The sequence below is a fragment of the Plecotus auritus genome, assembly GCF_963455305.1.
Source record: "Plecotus auritus genome assembly, chromosome: 1".
Taxonomy (NCBI): Eukaryota; Metazoa; Chordata; class Mammalia; order Chiroptera; family Vespertilionidae; genus Plecotus; species Plecotus auritus.
This window is the reverse complement of record NC_137770.1, coordinates 102128148-102149528: the sequence shown is the minus strand read 5'-3', so window position 1 is coordinate 102149528 and position 21381 is coordinate 102128148. Positions and strand designations below refer to the sequence as shown.

Below are 21381 nucleotides of genomic sequence, written 5' to 3'. Positions count from 1 at the left end.
TTATGACACATCAACAATTTCCACACATTGGTGTAAATTACCATTGTATCCATCTTGATTCAGGTCTCCTAAGTGGGCCACAGCACTACCAAATCTCCCGAAAACCTCCGTGCCTGCAAGCACCTGTGGGTCTTCAAAGATGAGAGCGCTCACTTGCATATACAGGTAAACTTGACCCACTTCCCTGGGGTTACTCTCAAATTCACGTTCCATAAAGAGAGGGGCCCCAATCAGTATGTCATCCATCCTGTAGGGAACAATGAGAGAGGTCAGCACTCTGGCAGAGATGAGATTCTTTTTGGTATATTTTAAATCAACTGGATTAGTACATTTCCACTGGTATTTTTCCTTTCGCAAGGGACATTTTACAATCATCATCTTTCTCTCATTGATTTGTTATATCTATGAAGTAGAATGCTGCAGGAAAATAAGGTTATTAAATGATCCCATTGAATTCTTTAATGATGTTAAAAGTGGCTGCTTTAAGAAAACCACAGATATTTCACCTTTTTCACTTTGAGTGCATTTCCAGAAACTATAGATACACAAGTAAAACATATCAGAAGGACCTAAATAGGTTTATCTAAAAGTGGATTACAGGTTCCCAGAATTTATATGCCTATACACTTAAATTATGAAGTTTTCTTGGCAGTAATAAGGCTTAAAAAGAAATTTGTCCTCCTATTTCCTATTGTTACCTTCATTTAAATAAAACATAGACCAGAGAGGATGATAATACTGGCTAGAAAGATAAAATTACATCCCAAAAGAGAATTTATAATTATCTTTTTAAATTAAGATATAACAAGAAACTAATAGATAATTCTCAAGGTTGAAAAAAATTCCAGAAACAGACACCTAATCAGATTATTTAGAGATAAAGACATAACCACCAAGAGAATAAAAAACAAAAATGGTTAAAGGTATTTCCTTCACAGAGTCAGATAGCAAACAAAAGAATAAAACAGAGCCTTTTGTCCTAGCCAGTTTGGCTCAGTGGATAGAGATCAGCCCACACACTGAAGGGTTTCAGGTTCAATTCCCATCAAGGGCACATACCTCAGTTTCAGACTAGATCCCTGGCCCTAGTCTGGGTGCATGCCGGAAGGCAACCAATACATGTGTCTCTCTCACATCAATGTTTCTCTCTCTGTGTCTCTCCCCCTCCCTTCCACTTTCTCTAAAAAATCAATGAAAAAAAATGTTCTCAGGTGTGGATGAACAATAAAACAAAAGAAAACAACAAAAACACCAGTCTTCTAAGCTGTTTCGGGTTTTAAAAACATAAATATGTATTATTTTTATTTAAAATTTTTTTAAAATTTGTAATTTGATCTGTACTAATAATCTCCACTGAAATTTGTCTGCAGACACCCCTGTCCTAGGAAGTGCAATAATGTGAAAATGACTTCCAACAGAAATACAAATCTGCATTTGACTTTTATGTCTATATAGATTAGATGATATGTAGAAGTTTGTCAAGTAAACTAACTACTGACATATTAGCATTGATCTAAAAGGCAGGGCTGAGGTGGGAACAGGTACTGAGAGCAAGACACCTCTTTAAAGCAATCGCAAGACTTTCCTTCTCTCCAACTTCTTGCTTTCCATGTAGTGTGCATCCACTGTCTGTTTCCCGGTATGATTCAATAGACAGCCTGTGTATTGACTGTGTTTAAGATACTGTGATAAGTGATTTAACAAATACAATGACTATTAGATCAACCCTGTTCCTAATTAACTTACAAGTCAGGTCAAACTGCCACTCATATAACTATAAACAAGGCAGTGTAAGAAAAGTATGAGTGTCCAGCTGGTGTTGCTCATTGGTTGAACATCGATCCATGCCCCAAGAGGTCGCTGGTTCTATTCCCAGTCAGGGCACATACCTGGAGTTGTGGGCTCAATCCCCAGTATAGGGCATGCAGGAGGCAGCCGATCAATGATTCTCTCTCATTATTGATATTTCTAATTCTCTCTCCCGTCATCTCTGAAATCAATATAAATATTTAAAAAATAAAAGAAAAAAGTATGAGTGATTCAAACTAAATGCTGGGGGTTCCAGATGGGAGACAGCATTGAACCTGAGGGGATTCTGACAGGTAGATCTACAGGCAGGCTTTCCAGGTGCTGGTGCTGTGAGCCAAGGCAAGTGTCCCTGAATGAAGTTAGGGAACACTGAGTGGTCCAAGAAAGTTCCATGCTAGAAGGATGCCTATATATTACTTTTATGTAAAATCAATATTACATTAATACTAGAGGCCCGATGCACAAAAATTCGTGCAAGAGTAGGCCTTCCTTTCCCTGGCTGCCGGCACCAGCTTCCCTCCGGCACCCGGGACCTGGACTGCTTCCTTCCTCCGGCGGCCCACAGGCACCTGGGAATTGGGTTGGCTTCCCTTTGGCCCCAGCTTCGTCAGGGAGGACGTCTGGAAGACATCCCGTCTAATTAGCATATTACCCTTTTATTATTATAGACTAGTGGCCCTGTGCACAAAATTCGTGCACATTAAAAGGGAATTAATTAGAGGAAATATTTTAATATTGCTATTTGCCTTTTCTCTATAATAGAAGTGTCAGAGATGAAAGAAAATTAGTAAAATGTATATTAAAATAACATAAATTTATTAATAAATGAACAATAACAAAATGATATAACAACAACAAAGACATGATATAAAAACATGATATAGCCGAAACCGGTTTGGCTCAGTGGATAGAGCGTCGGCCTGCGGACTGAAGGGTCCCGGGTTCGATTCCGGTCAAGGGCATGTACCTTGGTTGGGGGGAACATCCCCAGTGGGAGGTGTGCAGGAGGCAGCTGATCGATGTTTCTCTCTCATCGATGTTTCTAGCTCTCTATCCCTCTCCCTTCCTCTCTGTAAAATATCAATAAAATATATTAAAAAAAAAACATGATATAAAAACAACAAAAACATAATATAAAAACAACATTGATGCAAACAATGACTGATAAAGTGATTAAACTTATTCTAATATTTCCCTGTATACCACATTAAGAGTGAAAACACTTTCAGAGTGCTTGACTAATTTCCCTTGTGATGAAGTATTTATAACTTTAACTTTAACATCACACGCTCTTCGAACTCGAGAGAAAGCAACATATAACTGACCATTTGCGAAAACGGGTTCAGGTAGGAATATCCCTACTCTGTCTAGAGTTTGTCCTTGTGATTTGTTAATAGTCATTGCAAATGCTGGCATCATGGGACACTGTCATCGAATTAATTTAAATGGGATGCCAGTGTCAGATAGGGACAAATCAATTCTTGAAATCAGAACAACCTCTCACTCTGCAGATCCTGTTAATACTTCAGCTTCGAGAATGTTAGGTTGTAATCTTTTGATAATAAATCTGGTACCATTACAAAGACCCCATTTACTATTAAGATTTCTCAGTAGCATGATGATTGCACCCACTTTCAATTTTAATTTATGACACAGCATTCCCAAAGGAGTAATACTATTAAGAAATTCAATGGGAAAATTTTCCTTTTCAGCATCATCTGTTGAATCAATGGAATCATCACTCAAATATGTGTGAAAATCTCCATCAAGTATATCCAAAATTTCTGCATTTAATTTTTGAATATACTCATTTTTTGGACAAAGAATTACACATTTAGATATATTTTTAATATTACTATAGATATACTATTTCCAAAGGTAGCTTCACTAATAGATCTGTTACAAACCATCTCACAGGGGATTTCAATAATATCCATTCCTAAATGAAAACTGCTATCAAGTTTGCCATCTCCAAGTTTTACTAACCATTCACTATAAGCAGAATCCTCTGATCTCATATTGATTTTAAGAGACAACTTTCTGAAACATCCCCAAACATTACAGTACTTTAAACTCATTTGTTCTATGGCTGATCGCATAGCATGCGGTACAGTACTGAGACATTGTCGAAAATCCCCTCTGAGAAGGAGAACTTTCCCACCAAATGCAACATTCAAATTTGTAATTTCTCTTAGTAATCTGTCCATGGCATTTATAGCATGACTGGATGCCATGGTGCATTCATCAATAATGAGAAGTTTGGCCTTTTTAATGGTTTTAGCAACTTCACTCTTTATATTGAGTTTAGAAATTGAAGTTTCATTTAATGGAATTGGTAATTTATATTGGGAATGAAAGGTTCTTCCACCAACAAGTAAATTTACAGCAATTCCTGTAGATGCTGTGGGTAAAACAGTACCACCACGACCTCTAATATAATGTATTAAAACTTTATAAAGATATCTTTTTCCACTACCACCTGGGACCATCCAAGTAAAAGCATTTGGGGTGTACAGTTTGATCTTCGTTGGCTGAAGTTATAGTCTGAAAGGCTGCCAACTATTCATCATTCAGAGAATTTATCAAAACCTCTGCCTGTTGTCGCTCATACGATTCATCACATGTATTTGTATTCATTAATAAAGGATAATCCGGAAGTTTGAAATGTGAACATTTCATTCCATGCAATGTGAATACCTCTTAAATTTCATTAAGGGCATGCATTTCACAGTTTACACAGGCACCTTCTCGTCGGTGTAATTTCCAACAAAAATCTTCAATAAAATGAGATTTATTCTCATCCCATAATTTGTCTGCATCAGAAGGACATCCAAACACACATATGTATGCAAAAAGTTGCCGTAGTTGTTTGGGCATGTTAAGGATGATTGCATCGTCAATCGTATCTTTCCAGATAGTGTCAGCGATTAATAATCCTCGATGTTTAGCAGTTTCACAAAATGTATCATAAATTACACCTCCTACAGTTCGCAGATCATCAAAACTTATCGTAGCTTTTAAATGCAAAAGCAAAAGTCTAAGGTAATATCGTTCTGGTTCTCTAAAGCTCACAGTGAACAGTCTACCTAATACTTTATTCCCACCCTTTCGGCGTTTTATCCACAAAGAATTATTAAACACACTAGAGGCCCGTTGCATGAAGATTAGTGCAAGAATAGGCCTTCCTTCCCCTGGCTTCACTCCGGCCGCCTGGGAGCCTGCAAGTCCTCACTCCCGGCCCAAGCACCACTCCTGTAGCTCCCTCTGCCCCACCTGGCCACTCAGCACCTGCATATGCAAATTAACCCACCATCTTTGTTGGGTTAATTTGCATACTCACTCCTGATTGGCTGTGGGCATAGTGGAGGTATGGTCAATTTACATGTTTGTCTATTATTAGGTAAGATAATGCTGTGGAATCTCCCAATAATAATAATTATGTGCATCAGAATCTTCTCTATTCAATAAGAACCAAGCCATCAAAGTTGAGTTATGCCTTTTAGCTCTATGTAAAACTTCAGCAAAATCATCAGTATGAAAATACAAATTTTGTTCATTTGGCAAATGAATAGCTAATCTTGTGATTGCATGGGATTGGTCATGAATTTGCATTGCAAAAAGTCTCCAAACAGCCTCAGGAGTGCTCACATACCTGGAGTCAATGAAGTCTTGTACTTCATCATGATTGATAATATTTTTTTCAGAAATTTGAATATTTGCACAATCGTGCCCTTTATAGATATATTTAAATAAGTATTTGACACTTTTATTCGATGAGCAGACTTCAACGTTTATATGACAGTTATATTTAAGGCACAAATATGGGTTATAAGGGACAATCCAAGTGTTATCGACAACTTTATTTCCAATAGACATGGTGCTACCAGATCTCCGTTTGTATTTGGGATATCCATCAATATTTCCAGTGGTCACATTTTGAAATTCTTTTGGATATCCCTTTGAACATTTTCTTTTTTCCATACATGGACTATTTGGGTTTTGTATTCCACGTGGTCCATGTACCATATTTGATTTTACAATTTGAAAAAGTCGAGGACACTGGTCTTCATCCAGAATTTCTGCCTTAACAACACGGTCAATGTCATCTTCTGTTCGTAATTTGGATTCACTATCTAATATCAATAATATGTGAGCGTGAGGCAGTCTGCATTTCTGAAATTCAATGACATGACTTTTAGCTATTACTTTGCCAAATAAATTGAATTTACATATATAATTTTAAAGAGCATTCAGCTTAATATTAAAAACTCTGGCTACCAAGTCAGGTCAGTTTTCAACTTTTTGCCAGCATTGTAAATTGTTTGTAATACAAGTCCATTTGGGGTTGCATGTCGTGGTTATGAATAAATCGGGCTTCCCATACTTCATTACAATTGCCGTAGCATCCTCATATCGCTGCTGCATAATTCTGGGACTACCCTCAAAAGACGATGGAAGTATTATCATTTTACCAATGGGCACATTGTCATTTTCAGATCTAGATGTGAGGTAATCTATCAAACCACTGTATTTTTCAACTCTCAACTTAGATTGGTTTGCTTTAATGAATTTATCTGATTGTCTTCCATTTTTGAATATGAATCAACAGTATACTGTTGAGTTAATTTTCCTGCATTTAGAATAGGATTGAACATGTCCCGGACAGAAAGATGAAATCCATAATACTGCATTTGTGTGAGTCGTGTCCTTACATTTTTGTCTAGTATCATTGTCAATTACACTGTTGTCTCTGAGTCTTAATGCAATATCCATTTCGCAGCCTTTTTCACCATGTGGAAAAAGAATAGGATATGTCATTGCATCTAGTGTAGGAAACAGGATACTGATTTGTTTCATTTTAGTGGCATTCAGATTATTGGGATCTGGTTTACAATGAATGAGCAAGTCCCTTTCAAAAGGAGGTTGTCCATCTTCGTTTCTGAGTATGACGGCAACCTCGGTTCCATGGGGAGAATTATATCTACCCGGATCACTGTTAGGATCATATTTAATCGCCATTGTTATTTCCGTGGGAGCAACATCTTTCGCTGCTGCTTCAGATTGGGCTTCCTTTTCTACCTCATGTAGCATCTTGTACGATTTTGTTAATTCATTTATTTCATGCATGAGGTTGTGGATGTTGATCATGAGTCTTTCTGAGCAACCTTGGTTTTCTGGCATTGCTAATCTTTTACTTGTCACTTCAGCCATATCTAAAATATAGAGTTGAGCAAACTTCCGAGAAACACCATCCGAAGGATGTAAAGTTCCAGCACGGTGATAAACTTTTCCGTGTATTCTAAAACAGTATGGCCCATATCCTGATGGCGATGCAATATTTGCACCCATGGAAGCAAAAGCAAAAGCAAAAGAACTATTTATGGAACGAATATTTTCCATGAAATTTTTACTGTCAGAATCTTCATTTATCATTAATTTTTTAAAATATGCCGGGTATTCTGGAAAATGTATATCATTTGGACAAACTTTACCTTTGCTACGACATCAAGTAAATTTTCCATCAGATGGTTTTTCATTGGAGAAATTTAGTGATAGGCAAAATTGACATGTAATAGTCATTGCACCACAACTGTGTTCCATAATTGCATCCTCATTTACTCCATTTTCCATGAGAAGGCAGTTCCTACCAGTATTGGTAGTACTTGTTGATGACTGTTCTTTAGTCATATTCTGTCAACGCCACTGCCTTCTCTCAGCTTCAGAGGCACATTGGTCTTCAGACATTTTCTGTCAATGACGCAGGTTTCTTTGGGCTGCAGAGCTATGTTGTGCCAATAGTTGCTCTTCAGATACACTGTGTCTCCAATAATGGCTTCTTTCGGCTTCAGAGGTACTTTGTGCCAATAGTTGGTCTTTAGACATATTCCCACCTCCCTGCTGTCAGGGTCTGCGATGCGGGTGAATGGATTCCTGGCTGTCAAGCCGCTAACAGCAAGCTGACCAACGGCCGATTCCACGAGGATGGGATTCCCGCCGCTCTGCTGTGTGGGTCCTGGTTGTGGCTGCTGTGCTGTGTGGGTCCTGGGTGCAGGTATCAAGCTCCCTCCTCCCTCCTGTCAGAGTCTGGGGTGCACCGCAGGACCCAGAGTCAAGTCCCTGCACACCTGTGCAAGCCTCAAAATCACTTGAGACCCAGACCTGGCCTGCACCACCCACACTGGACAAGACCCAGACCTGGACGGCCGCACACCCATCAAGCCCTGCCCTCTCCCCCCGCCCCCCGCAGTGTCATGTCAGCGCTGGACAGGAACACACACAGTGTCACGTCCCAGGACAGGGACGCAGGCAGGCAGTGTCACGTCCCTGGCCAGGGACGCAGGCAGGCTGTGTCATGTCCCAGGACAGGGACGCAGGCAGGCAGCTTTGCCACGTCCCAGGTCAGGGACACAGGCAGGCTGTGTCATGTCCCAGGACAGGGACGCAGGCAGGCAGTGTCACGTCCCAGGACAGGGACACAGGCAGGCAGTGTCACGTCCCAGGACAGGGACACAGGCAGGCAGTGTCACGTCCCAGGACAGGGACACAGGCAGGCAGTGTCACGTCCCAGGACAGGGACGCAGGCAGGCAGTGTCACGTCCCAGGACAGGGACACAGGCAGGCAGCTTTGCCACGTCCCAGGTCAGGGACACAGGCAGGCTGTGTCATGTCCCAGGACAGGGATGCAGGCATGCAGTGTCACGTCCCAGGACAGGGACACAGGCAGGCCGTGTCATGTCCCAGGCCAGGGATGCAGGCAGGCAGTGTCACGTCCCAGGACAGGGACGCAGGCAGGCAGCTTCACTTCAGCACTGGCTAGGGGTGCACACAGGCAGCGTGATGTCAGCGCTGTGTGGGGACACACGCAGGCAGCATCACGTTAGCGCTGGGCAGGCCTGCACGCACCTCAACCAGTGGCCACCTCCGCCGGGGGCGCCCACAGGCTGAGCAGCATCATGTCAGCACTGCGCAGGCCTACATGCGCCTCCACCGGTGGCCACCTCAGCAGGGCGGGCCTGCGCGTGCCTCTGCCGGTGCCTGCCCCGGGCCTGCACGTTCCTCCACCAGTGCTCGCCCTGGGCCGGGCAGAGGCCCTCCTGGTGATGGCAATCCCCACCCCCCTTCTCCTGCTGTGCATGCTTCCTGCTAAGTGGTGTGACGTTGCAACATCCCAGCTAATTAGCATATTCCTCTGTTATTATATAGGATAATATAAGCAATAAGAAAGCAACCTATTAAAAGTTAGGCAAAAGATCTGAATAGACACCTCATCAAAGACAATATACAGATGGCAAATAAGCATTTGAAAAGATGTTCAATATCACATATCACTAGAGAACTAGAAATTAAAACAATAATGAGATACCACTACACAACTATTAGACTGGCCAAAATCCCAAACACTGAAAACACCGAATGCTGACATGGCTGTGGAGTAACAGAAACTCATTCATTACTGGTGGGAATACAAAATGGTACAGCCAGCCACTTTGGAAGACCATTTGGCAGTTTCTTAAAAAAATAAAACACTCATACCACACGACCCAGCAATCACACTTCTTAACATTTACCAAAATGAGTTGAAAACTTATGCCTACACAGAAACCTGCACATGATGTTAATAGCAGTTTTATTCATAATTGTGAAAACTTGGAAGCATCCAAAGGATTTTTCAATAGATCAATGGATAAACAAATTGTGGTGCTGACAACAGCAAATGCTGGTAAGGATGTGGAGCGATGGGAACTCGCATTCATTGCTGGTTGAAATGCAAAACGGTACAGCCACTTTGGAAGACATTCTGAAAGTTTCTTACCAAGCTAAACATAGGTTTACCATGTGATCCCACAATCATGTTCTTATATAGTTACCCAAAGAAGTTGAAAATGTATGTCCACACAAAAACCTACAACTGCCCAAAATTGGAAGCAGTTAAGATATCTTACAATAGCTGAATGGATAAACAGACAATGGTACATAATACAATGGAATAATTTTTAGCAATAAAAGAAAATGAACTATCAAACCACAAAACAACATGGAGGAACTTTAAATGTGTATTGCTAAGTGAAAGAAGTCAGACTGTAAATGCTACTACTGTGTGATTCCAATTCTATGACATTTTGGAAAAGGCAAAACTATAGAGACAGTAAAAAGATCAGTAGTTGGCAGGGATGGGTGAGCAGAAGGATGAATAGGTGAAGCACAGGACATGTTTAGGATACTGAAACTATTCTATATGATACTATATGTGGATATGTGACATTAGGCATTTGGTAAAACCCATAGAATGTACAACACAGAGTGAACCCTAACATACACTGACTTCAGTTAATACTGTATCAATATGGGTCCAACAATTGTAATAAATGTACAATAGCAATGCATGATGTTAATAGGAAAAGTGAGTGTGGAGGGGAGAGGTAGTTTATGTGAATTCTCAGTACTTCCTGCTCAATTTTTCTGTAAACCCTGCTCTAAAAAATAGTTTATTAATTGAACAAAAATGGTAATTGCTAAAGTTAAGCACAGATAACTTGAGAATAGCATGAGTTTTTTTTTTTAATTAAATCTTTATTGTTGAATGTGTTACATATTCTCTTTTTTTCCCCCATTGACCCCTTCTAGCCCACTCAGACCCTCCACCCCAGGCCTTCACCACCCTGCTGTCTGTGTCCATGGGTTATACATATATGCATACAAGTTCTTTGATCATTCCCACCCTCCTCCATCCTTCCTCTGAGATTCTGCAGTCTGTTCTGTACTTCTATGTCTCTGGATCTATTTTGTTCATCAGTTTATTTTGTTCACTAGATTCCACATATGAGTGAGATCACATGATACTTGTCTTTTTCTGACTGGCTTATTTCGCTTAAACACTTATTTCGCTCTCCAGGTCCCCCATGCTATCTCAAAGGGTAAGAGATCCTTCTTTTGTACAGCTGCATAGTATTCCATTGTGTTAATGTACCACAACTTTTTACCCACTCATCTACTGATGGGCACTTGGGCTGTTTCCCGATCTTAGGAATTGTAAATTGTGCTGCTATGAACATAGGGGTGCTATGAACATTCTTTCTGATTGGTGTTTCAGGTTTCTTAGGATACATTCCTAGAAGCAAGATTCCTGGGTAAAATGGCAGTTCCATATTTAATTTTTTGAGGAAACTTCATACTGTTTTCCATAATGGCCTCACAAGTCTGCATTCCCACCAGCAGTGTATGAGGGTTCCCTTTTCTCCACATCCTTGCCAGCACTTGTCATTTGTTGATTTGTTGATGGTAGCATTTCTGGCAGGTGTGAGGTGATACCTCACTGTTGTTTTAATTTGCATCTCTCTGATGATCAGTGACTTTGAGCAATTTTTCATGTGTTTCTATGTCCTCTTTGGACAAGTATCTCTTTATGTCCTTTGCCCATTTTTAATTGGATTGTTTCTCTTCCTTTTGTTAAGTTGTATGAGCTCCTTATGTATTTTGGATATTAACCCTTTATCAGATGTATCATTACCAAATATGTTCTCCCAAACAGTGACTCCCTTTTCATTGTGTTGATGATATCTTTTGCTGTGCAAAATGTTTTATTTTGATGTAGTCCCATTTGTTTATTTTCTCCTTAGTTTCCTTTGCCCCAAGAGATGTATCCATAAACATATTGCTATGAGAGATGTCTGAGATTTTGCTGCCTATGGTTTCTTCTAGGATTTTTATGGTTTCACGAATTATATTTAAGTCTTTTATACATTTTGAGTTTCTTCTTGTGTATAGTGTAAGTTGGTGGTCTAGTTTTGCATGTATTTGTTCAATTTTCCCAACACCATTTATTGGCGAGACTGTCTTGTCTCTATTTTATATTCTTGCCTCCTTTGTCAAATATTAATTGAGTATAATGGCATGGGTCAATCTGAAAAATCTGTTCTGTTCAATTGACCTATATGCCAGTACCAGGCTGTTTTGATTACAGTGGCTCTGTAGTATAACTTGATATCCAGAATTGTGATACCTCCAACTTTGTTCTTCTTTCTCAAGATTGTTACAGCTATTCAGATTTTTTTGCTTCCATATAAATTTTTGGAGTATTTGTTCTAGATCTGTGAAATACACTGTTGGTGTTTTAACAGGGATTGCATTGAATCTGTATATTGCTTTGGGTACTATGGAAATTTTAATGATATTAATTCTACCAATCCATGAACATGGTATATTCTTCCACCTATGCATATCTTCCTCTATCTCTTTTTTCAACATCCTGTAGTTTTCCAAGTACAAGTCTTTTACCTCCTTGGTTAAATTTATTCCTAAGTATCTTAATTTTTTTGATGCAATGGTAAATGGGGTTATTTGTTTAGTTTCTCTTTATGAGATTTCATTATTGGTGTATAAAAATTCCATTGATTTCTGGGTGTTAATTTTATATCCTGCTACCTTGCCAAATTCATTTATTAAATCTAGAAGTTTTTTGGTGGAGTCTTTAGGGTTTTGTATGTTCACTATCATGTCATTTGTGAATAATGACAGTTTTACTTCCTCCTTTCCAATTTGGATGTCTTTTATTTCTTCTTGTCTGATTGCTGTGGTTAGGACTTCCAGTACTATGTTAAATAAGAATGGTGAAAGTGGACATCTCTGCCTTGTTTGTGTTGTTGGGGGAAGTGGTTTTGGTTTTGCCCATTAAATATGATGCTGGCTGTAGAATGTTTGTCATATTTGGCCTTTATTATGTTGAGAAATGATCCCTCTATTCCCACTTTGCTGAGAGTTTTTATCAAAAATGATGTTGGATTTTGTCAAATGCTTTTTCTACATCTATTGATATGATCATGTGATTTTTGTCTTTCAATCTGTCTATGTGATGTATCACGTTTATTGATTTGGGAATATTGTACCAGCCTTGCATCCCTGGAATAAATCCCACTTGGTCATAGTGTATGATCTTTTTAATATATTGCTGGATCTGAGGATTTTAGCATCTATGTTCATCAGGGATATTAGTCTGTAGTTCTCTTTCTTTGTAGTGTCTTTATCTGGTTTTGGAATTAGGATAATGCTGGCCTCAGAGAAAGAGGATGGAAGTGTTCCTTCCTCTTAGATATTTTGGAACAGTTTGAGGAGTATAGGTGATAGTTCTTCTTTGAATGTTTGGTAAAACTCCCCTGTGAAGCCATCCAGACCAGAGCTTTTGTTTGCTGGGAGTTTTTTTAATTACTGCTTCAATTTCATCATTTGCTATTGGCCTATTCAGTCTGATTCTTCCAGACTCAGTTTTGATAGATTGTACTTTCCTAGGAATTTATCCATTTCATCCACATAGTCCAGGGTGTTGGCATATAGTTAGTTGCTCATAGTATTTTCTTAAAATCCTTTGTATTTCTATAGTGTCAGCTGTTACTTCTCCACTTTCATTTCTGATTTTATTTATTTGGGTCCTCTTTGTTTCTTGATGAGTCTGGTTAAAGGTTCATCAATCTTGTTTATCTTTTCAAAGAACCAGCTCTTTGTTTTATTGATCTTTTGTATTGTTTTTTTAATTTTTATGTCATTAAAATTAAAATCTTTATTATGTCCTTCCTTCTACTTACTCTGGGTTCTTCTTGTTGTTCTCTTTCTAATTCTTTAAGTTTAATAATTTTTCTTGTTTTTTTGGGGTATGCCTGTAATGCTATGAACTTCCCTCTCAGGACTGCTTTTGCTGTGTCCCACAGATTTTAAGTTGTGTGTTCATTTTCATTTGTTTCCAGGAGGTTTTTTGTTTCTTTCTTGATCTCATGTTTAAACCCATTCATTGTTTAAAAACATGCTATTTAGCCTCCATGTGTTTGAATGTTTTTGAGTGTTTTTACTGTAGTTGATACCTAATTTCATTCCACTGTGGTCTGAGGATATGTTTGATATGATTTCAATCTTCTTGAACTTATAGAAACCTGTTTTGTGTCCTAGCTTGTGATCTGTCTTTGAGAATATCTCATCTACACTTGAGAAGAATGTATATTTTATAGATTTGGGGTGAAATGTTCTATAAATATCAATTAAATCCATCTATTCCAGTGTGTCTTTGAGATAACTGTTTCCTTGTTAATTTTTTTGTCTGGAAGATCTATCCAGTAAAGTCAGTGGGGTGTTAATATCCCCAACTATGACTGTATTGCTGTCCATATCTCCCTTAAAGCCCTCTAGAAATTTTTTTATATATTTAGGTGCTTCTTTATTGGATGCATATATGTTTACCAGTGTTATATCCTCTTGTTGGATCAATCCCTTTAGTATTACATAGTGACTTTTGTTGTCTCTTCTGATGGTCTTCATTTTGAAGTCTATTTTGTCAGATATGAGTATTGCTACCCCAGCTTTTTATTGTTTCCATTTGCATGGAAAAATTTTTCCATCTCTTCCCTCTCATCCTGTATGAGTTTTGTTCTGAGGTGATTTTCTTGTAAACAGCATATAATTGGGTCATTTTTTTAATCCATTCAGGTACCTATGTCTTTTGATTTGAGCATTTAATCCATTTACATGTAAGTTTATTATTGATAGGTACTTATTATTTTAATTCTGTATGCCTAGGTTTCTCTCTCTATTTCTTTTTATTACAGCATTCCCTTTAGCATTTCTTGCAATGCTTGTTTGGTGGTGATAAACTCCTTTAGCCTTTTTTTGTCTGGGAAGCTCTTTATTTCACCATCTATTTTGAATGATAGCCCTGCTGGATAGAGTAGTCGTAGTTTTTTGTTGTTGTTGTTGTTGTTTTTTGGGGGGGTTGTTTTTGTTTTTTATTTATTTTTTATTGTTTGAAGTATTACAAATAGTAGTACATATGTCTCCTTTTTTTTATTTTTCCCCATTGACCTCCCCCCCCCCGCTTCCCCTACCCCCACTACATGCCTTTACCTACCCCCACCCCAAGTGTCTTATATCCATTGGTTATGCTTATATGCATGCGTTCAAGTGCTTTGGTTGATCTCTTACAGCCACCCCCCCCCAAACCTCCCCTGCCTTCCCGCTGTAGTTTGACAGTCTGTTCAATGCTTCTTTGCCTCTGTATCTATTTTTTCCCCATTTCTTTCCTTTAAAAAATCTTGCCTCTGCAGACTAGAAATAAACATATAATAACAAAAAATGTTTGAGTCCCAATTTCAATGTCCAACAGTTCTGAGTAGTCTTAGTTTTAAATCCTTGCTATTCATTACCTTGAGTACTTCATGCCATTTCCTTCTGGCCTGTAGAGTGTCTGATGAGAAACCAGCTGACAGTCTTATGGGAACCCCTTTGTTGGTAACAGTTTCCTTTTCTCTTGCTGCCTTTAAGATTCTCTCTTTGTCTTTAATTTTTGGCATTTTAATAATTATGTGTTTGGGTATGGGCCAGTTTGGGTTCTTCTTGTTTGGGACTCTCTGTGCCTCCTGGACTTGTGTGCCTTTTTCCTTCACCAGGTTATGTAAGTTTCCTGCCATTATTTCTTCAAACACATTCTCTATCCCAGAGGTGGGCAAACTTTTTGACTCAAGGGCCACAATGGGTTCTTAAACTGGACCGGAGGGCCGGAACAAAAGCATGGATGGAGTGTTTGTGTGAACTAATATAAATTCAAAGTAAACATCATTACATAAAAGGGTACGGTCTTTTTTTTTTATTTCAATAGTTTTATTCATTTCAAACATTTTAACAAGAAGAATGTAAACACTAATTATTATAATTTGAAACTTCAAAAAATGGAGGAATGATAGCACAATAACATACCTTATATTGAAGATGGCAAAGGCAAAATAAAGTTGCCTAACAAAGGAAAGGTACGAGAGCCTTTCAAATTAAACTTAAATATAATAAAATAATTTAAAACTAAAACAAATAGAAAAGAACAAAATGTGTAAACAGTAAATGCGGTTAGTGGCCATGGTAGTGTTACTGATACCGCATCCGTATCAGCAAAAAAATGCAGCCGCAGCATGGCTAGTGTGACATGTCCTCTGTGTGTCTTTTTCCCTGCTGCACACGTCCGCAGTGGGAAAAAAACCTGCAGTGGATACAAGCCCTAAAAGCTGAAAGTCTTTGTTGTTTTATTAACAAGTCATTGTGATGTACAGAATGTGGGAACAGGAAAAAATTGTGTTTGAGTAGAGCTCTTAATCTTACCTCAGAAAGGCTCTGATACTGTGCTCTCCAGGGGCGTGTCTCCCTACATCACCATGATAACGTGTCTACGCATTCCCAGGGTGATGTCGGGAGACGCGTCCGCGGGCATTACAAGGAGCCTCTGGAAGATTGAGAGGTTGTTCCTTCTACTGAATGAGCGGATATAAATCCACCCACTCAGAAGAAGGAGCTGCGGCCGTGTTTCCCGATGTTGCCATGTTAACACTGCTGCTGGTGAAGGAGCGGAGGGGAGAGCAAGAGAATCCTCCGCTCTTTCGGCTCTGCAGGCCAGATAGAACAGCCGAACGGGCCGATCCGGCCCACGGGCCGTAGTTTGCCCACAGCTGCTCTATCCCTTGCTCACTTTCTTCCCCTTCTGGTATATCTATTATGTGAATATTGTTATGTTTCATTTTGTCCCATAGCTCCCTTAAGCTGTCCTCCTGTTTTTTGTTTTGTTGTTGTTGTTGTTGTTGTTTACTTTTTGGTTCTCTGAATTATTTTTCCCCCCTATCCTGTCTTTTAATTCACTGATCTGATCCTTGGCATTCCCTAATCAGCTATGTATTCCTTCCAATGTGTTCTTTATTAGTGATATGTCATTCTTTATTTCCAACTGCTCTTTTTTCATATTACTATATCTTTTCTCATGCTGTTGAGCATCTTTGCCTTCGTTATTCTCAACTCTGTGTCTGATAAATTTCTTATCTCCATTTTGTTCAGCTCTTCTTCTGGAGAATTCTCTTGTCCTTTCATTTGGGGTTTTTTTTTTTTTGTCTCCCCATTTTGGCTGACTGGGCTTGTGTCTATGTATTAGGTAGATCTCCTACAACTCCAAATTTCTAGTGCAGGACAGTGTCAGATGTTGTTTATGACTGGCCCTGAGTACCCTGTTTGGGGCTGTCAGCAATCCACAGCTTGTGGCTCCCTCTGCTGGGGCTGTATGCTTTTGGAAAGAACGAATAAGGGGACCAGGCTCTTCTTTTCCTAGCCCCAGGCCCAGAAGTAGTTCAGGCAAAGACTAAAAGCCTTCAGACATCTGTCTCTGCCTGCAGTCTGGTTGTTATCAGCCTTTGTTGTCCTCAGACTATCAACCACAGGGTGGAGTGAGAGGTTTTCCAACAGGGTGTGGCAACTGCTTTCCTCCCAGGCAAAAACCTCCTGGATAGCAAAAGGTCCATCAGAGAAAGATGTCATCCACAGCCAGGTGAGGGAATGTCTCAGCACAGGAAACCAGGGTGACTGCCTTTCAAGCTCCAATCCCTAATCCTGGACTCCCCTCACACACCTCTAGTCCACTCTGCCCTCCCTCTGCTGGATCCCAAGGTGATGGCTGTACACGAAATTTTGTGCATTGGCCCTTCAAGAGGGTGCCTGCATTTCCAGCCATCTCTCGCTGGCACAACAACCTTGCTTCTTTTCACAGCCAGGTGTTATGTGAGCACCGTTCTCAGTTCTGGTTCTCTGGGCTGGGACACCCAGCTTGGGGTTTAGACCCCAGAGTTCTCAATGGGAACCTCCCACAGCTGGGATATCCTTCCAGACCTTCAGCTGCTATCTGTGGGAGCCTGGCCACCCCTTTTGTGGCTCTGCACTTCCTACCAGTCTCTATGTAGTCTCCACTTTCTGTCCTTGATTATCAGGGTTCTCTCTAGCTAGTCTTCAGTTGATTTTTCAAGGTGTCTTTTTCTGTATTTTAGTTGTATTTCCAGTTTGGTCCTAGGAGAGTGCCAGTGTAGCTTCCACTTACTCTGCCACCATTTTCAATCCTGAGAATAGCATGAGTTTTGACATCATACTGATCTAGATTTAAAATCTGGTTTAGTAACTAGCTGTGTCATACTGAACAAGTCACATTACCTCTAAAATGTGGATAAGATAGAAATAGGGTACTTTATTAGATACATCATGTAAGATCTCTCTCTGTCTGTCTCTGCCTCCAATGTGTGCACATACACACTGATTATACAATAGTTTTTAATACGTGATAGGTATTATGAAGGCATTGGACTAGCCATTTATGGGAATACACAATATTTTACATTATAACAATACCCACAGAAAGTGTTTCTGTTAAAATGCAAAATATGCCCTGACCTGTGTGGCTCGGATAGTTGGAACATCGTCCTGTACACCAGTAGGTGGTGGGTTCAATTCACAGTCAGGGAACATACCCAGGTTTTGGGTTTGATCCAAGTTTGGGGCACATAAAGAGGCGACCTCTATTGATGTTTCTTTCTCTCTCCCCCTTTCTCTCTCAAATAAATTTTTAAAATGCAAAATGCATTCTCCTTTTCCATCTCCTATCTTGGAGGAGCCAGAAAGAAGTGAAACAGCTTTGGGGCCTGGGGCTTCAGGGACATCTAGAATAGGCTTTCATTATCTATCCACAGCAGGGGAAATAACACATGGATGGCAGAGCACCTTGAACAGTGACTTCACAGACCTGTAAGGAGGAAGGGAATTGTGGGAGGCTGTGAAAGACAGGCTCATGGAATGGCTATTATTTTGGTGTCAGATTCAAAAACATAAGTTGGATTGCTATACTTAGATAAAACTTTTTTTAATGGTCCAGATACATTTACTTTAAAAAAAATTGCCATTGCTTACAATCCTGTTTTGCTCCAGGCAGAGAGGAGAGCAGAGATTGGGCCAATCTAGCCTCTGGCATTCCCTTGCAGGAACCTGGCTGCCTCTCTTTATGTGTTTTTGTTTTTGTTGTTGTTTGGTTGGTTAGTTGGTTTTTATTGCTGGTATGAAGAAGAATTTGTTAAACACCTAACTGTGTGTTACTGTAGCTAAAAGACATCAAAAATAATCAGTTCCCTATTACAGAGGCTGAGTGGGACCATTTTCTCATTCTATAAAGAAGGGAAAAAATAATAATTGGTCCCTGAGGGTATGAACATGACATAGGACTGACATAATTGGCTCACTCCATTTATCACTGCCAACACTGAGTTCTAGAAATGAGAAATTATTTGACCTATCATTGTGAAAGACCTGCAAATCCAAGGAATCTTTGGATTCTTAAAATATTATAACAACACTGATTTATTTTCTTAGGAATACATTTTCTTAGATATTTAAGGGTAAATCTTCTAAAATGTTCTAAATGCCAAAAAAGGAGGAAGACATTTGTTCTTAATTTATAATTGTGTTCTCATAAGGTTGAGAGACAATAACTGTCTTGGATTCAATTGGTACAATGTGCCTTGTGGAATATTTTGTACTTAGTGTCAATATTTTTTCTATTAGCAATACCACTTAAAAGTCACAGCATATATTATTGTTTAGGCTGGTGTTGTTAAATCTCAATTTGCAGTTCATTAGTGGATTGTGAAATCAATTTAATGGGTCTTGACAAGCAATTTTTAAATGAAAAATAATATAATAGAAAATATTGGAGTGAATGAATTGTACATAATAAGTGTAAATATTGTTCCATGAAGCTTTTGTTTCAGTTGTACATGTGTGTACTGGATTTCAATGCCAAATGCATTTCCTTCTATGGACCACAAGGCAAAAAAAAATCATTGAAAACCACTGCAGTATGCTATGTGAGTTATTAGGCTATTTCAAAATTTATTTGTGAAATCTTTTTTAAAACATATTTTCAATATATATATTTTTAGAGAGAGAAGAAGAGAAGGGGAGACAGAGAAACATCCACATGAAAGCGAAACATTGATCGGCTGCATCCTGCATGCCCCCTACTGGGGATCAACCGGTGACCTTTTGGTGCATGGGACAACAGCCAACCAACTGAACCGCACTGGCCAGGGCTCAAATATATATATTTTTAATATATCCAATTCAAGTTTAAACATTTAAAATATTTATTGGTAAAGGTGTTTTCCATTGACCTTCTGATTAAAAGAATATATATAGTAACAGTCTGGGTGATATATATAGTGTATCCTAAAAAATGTATAATTATTAAATCTACATTTGAATAATTATTAAATCCAATGGGTTAAATATGAAAAAAAGAAACATCAAATGAGCTATCAGAAAAAACATGTGTATTTATTTTTGGGGGACACCCCATCTCTCTCTCTCTCTCTCTCTCTCTCTCTCTCTCTCTCTCTCTCTCTCTCTATTTATCTATAATAATAAAAGCATAATATGCTAATTAGACTGGACAGCCAAATGACCTTCCGGACGTCATTCTGGACATCCTTTGGGACAAAGCTGTGGTGGCGGGGCTGAGGCAGAGGCGGTTAGGGGCAATCAGGCAGGCAGAGTGGTTAGGGTGATCAGGCAGGCATGCAGAGTGGTTGGGGCAATCAGGCAGGCAGATAGGCAAGTGGGTAGGAGCCAGTGGTCCCAGATGCAAGAGGGATATCCAACTGCTGGTTTAGGCCTGATCTTGCAGGTATCCCTGTGGGATCAGGCCTAAACCGGCAGTCAGACATCCCCTAAAGGGTTCCGGATTGCGAGAGGGTGCAGGCTGGGCTGAAGGACTCCCCCTCCCCCATGCATGAATTTCATGCACCGGGCCCCTAGTACATATATAAATATATACATTTACATACATATATATGTATATATAAAACAATGATGGAGAAATGATAGTGATCAGATTTTCACTAAAAGCTATCTTCTCTGTCTGTTTGGGTCATGTTGGTGCTTTGGATGAGATCTAAGACATTATGTAAAGGCATTTTATAAAAGTAGAATATATGTGCTAAATTTAATTTTATCTGAAATGTCTAATGTTTAAGCAGTTTTCTTTAAATCTCTGTGTAGCTTTCACACAGATTTCATTTATGTTTCTTTTTTATGTATACATCCATGCAAAGCTCAATTTCTCATTCTTTATATGATGTTTGATATAGAAACAATATAAACATATTCCTGAAAAGCAGAGCATAAATACAATGAAAAAAGAGACAGTGAGAGAACCCACCAATGAGAATATTCAGTATGAAAAATCTGGATTCAAGTTTTCTGCAGTTAATGTGTTAATTTAACATATACATTTTCTGTTTCATTTTTCCCCCAATAATACATATTACATGCTAATGCCCCTGACTCATTTTCAAAATGTAGTTATTTATTAAAAGAACGCAGATTAGAAGACAGTATAATAACTAATCAACCTTAATTCTTTTATGATAGGCAAGAACTAAAATAGCTTATCAATTATATTACAGATCAATTTAATTTATAATCTCTTTATGTTTTAGTCTTCTAGATTATCTACTTATTTCTATCATAATGATCTCTCTTGTCTGAGAGAACATACTTGAACTAAATCTAGCACCAAAACATAGTTTCCCAAAGCTGCTTCCTTTCAAATAAGTATTCTCTAAAGTGCTCTCAAGTTGACTAACTGCTGGGAATCTCTTTAAACTTATTTCCCTTTGGCCCTTCAGAGGCTAGAAACAATACAATGGTTAAAATTGTAATTCTGTGAATTTCTGAAATAGTATAAATACTGTA

General features: G+C 38.9%; 1 protein-coding gene across 1 annotated transcript in view; it reads right to left on the bottom strand.

The window, feature by feature from the left end:
• The window catches only part of ITGA8 (integrin subunit alpha 8), a 216396-nt gene that overhangs the window by 122129 nt on the left and 72886 nt on the right, over positions 1-21381 (bottom strand). The window contains exon 12 of the mRNA XM_080672065.1: positions 42-247. Within this exon, the coding sequence (XP_080528191.1) occupies positions 42-247 (206 nt within the window). The remainder of the gene's footprint in view (positions 1-41; positions 248-21381) is intronic.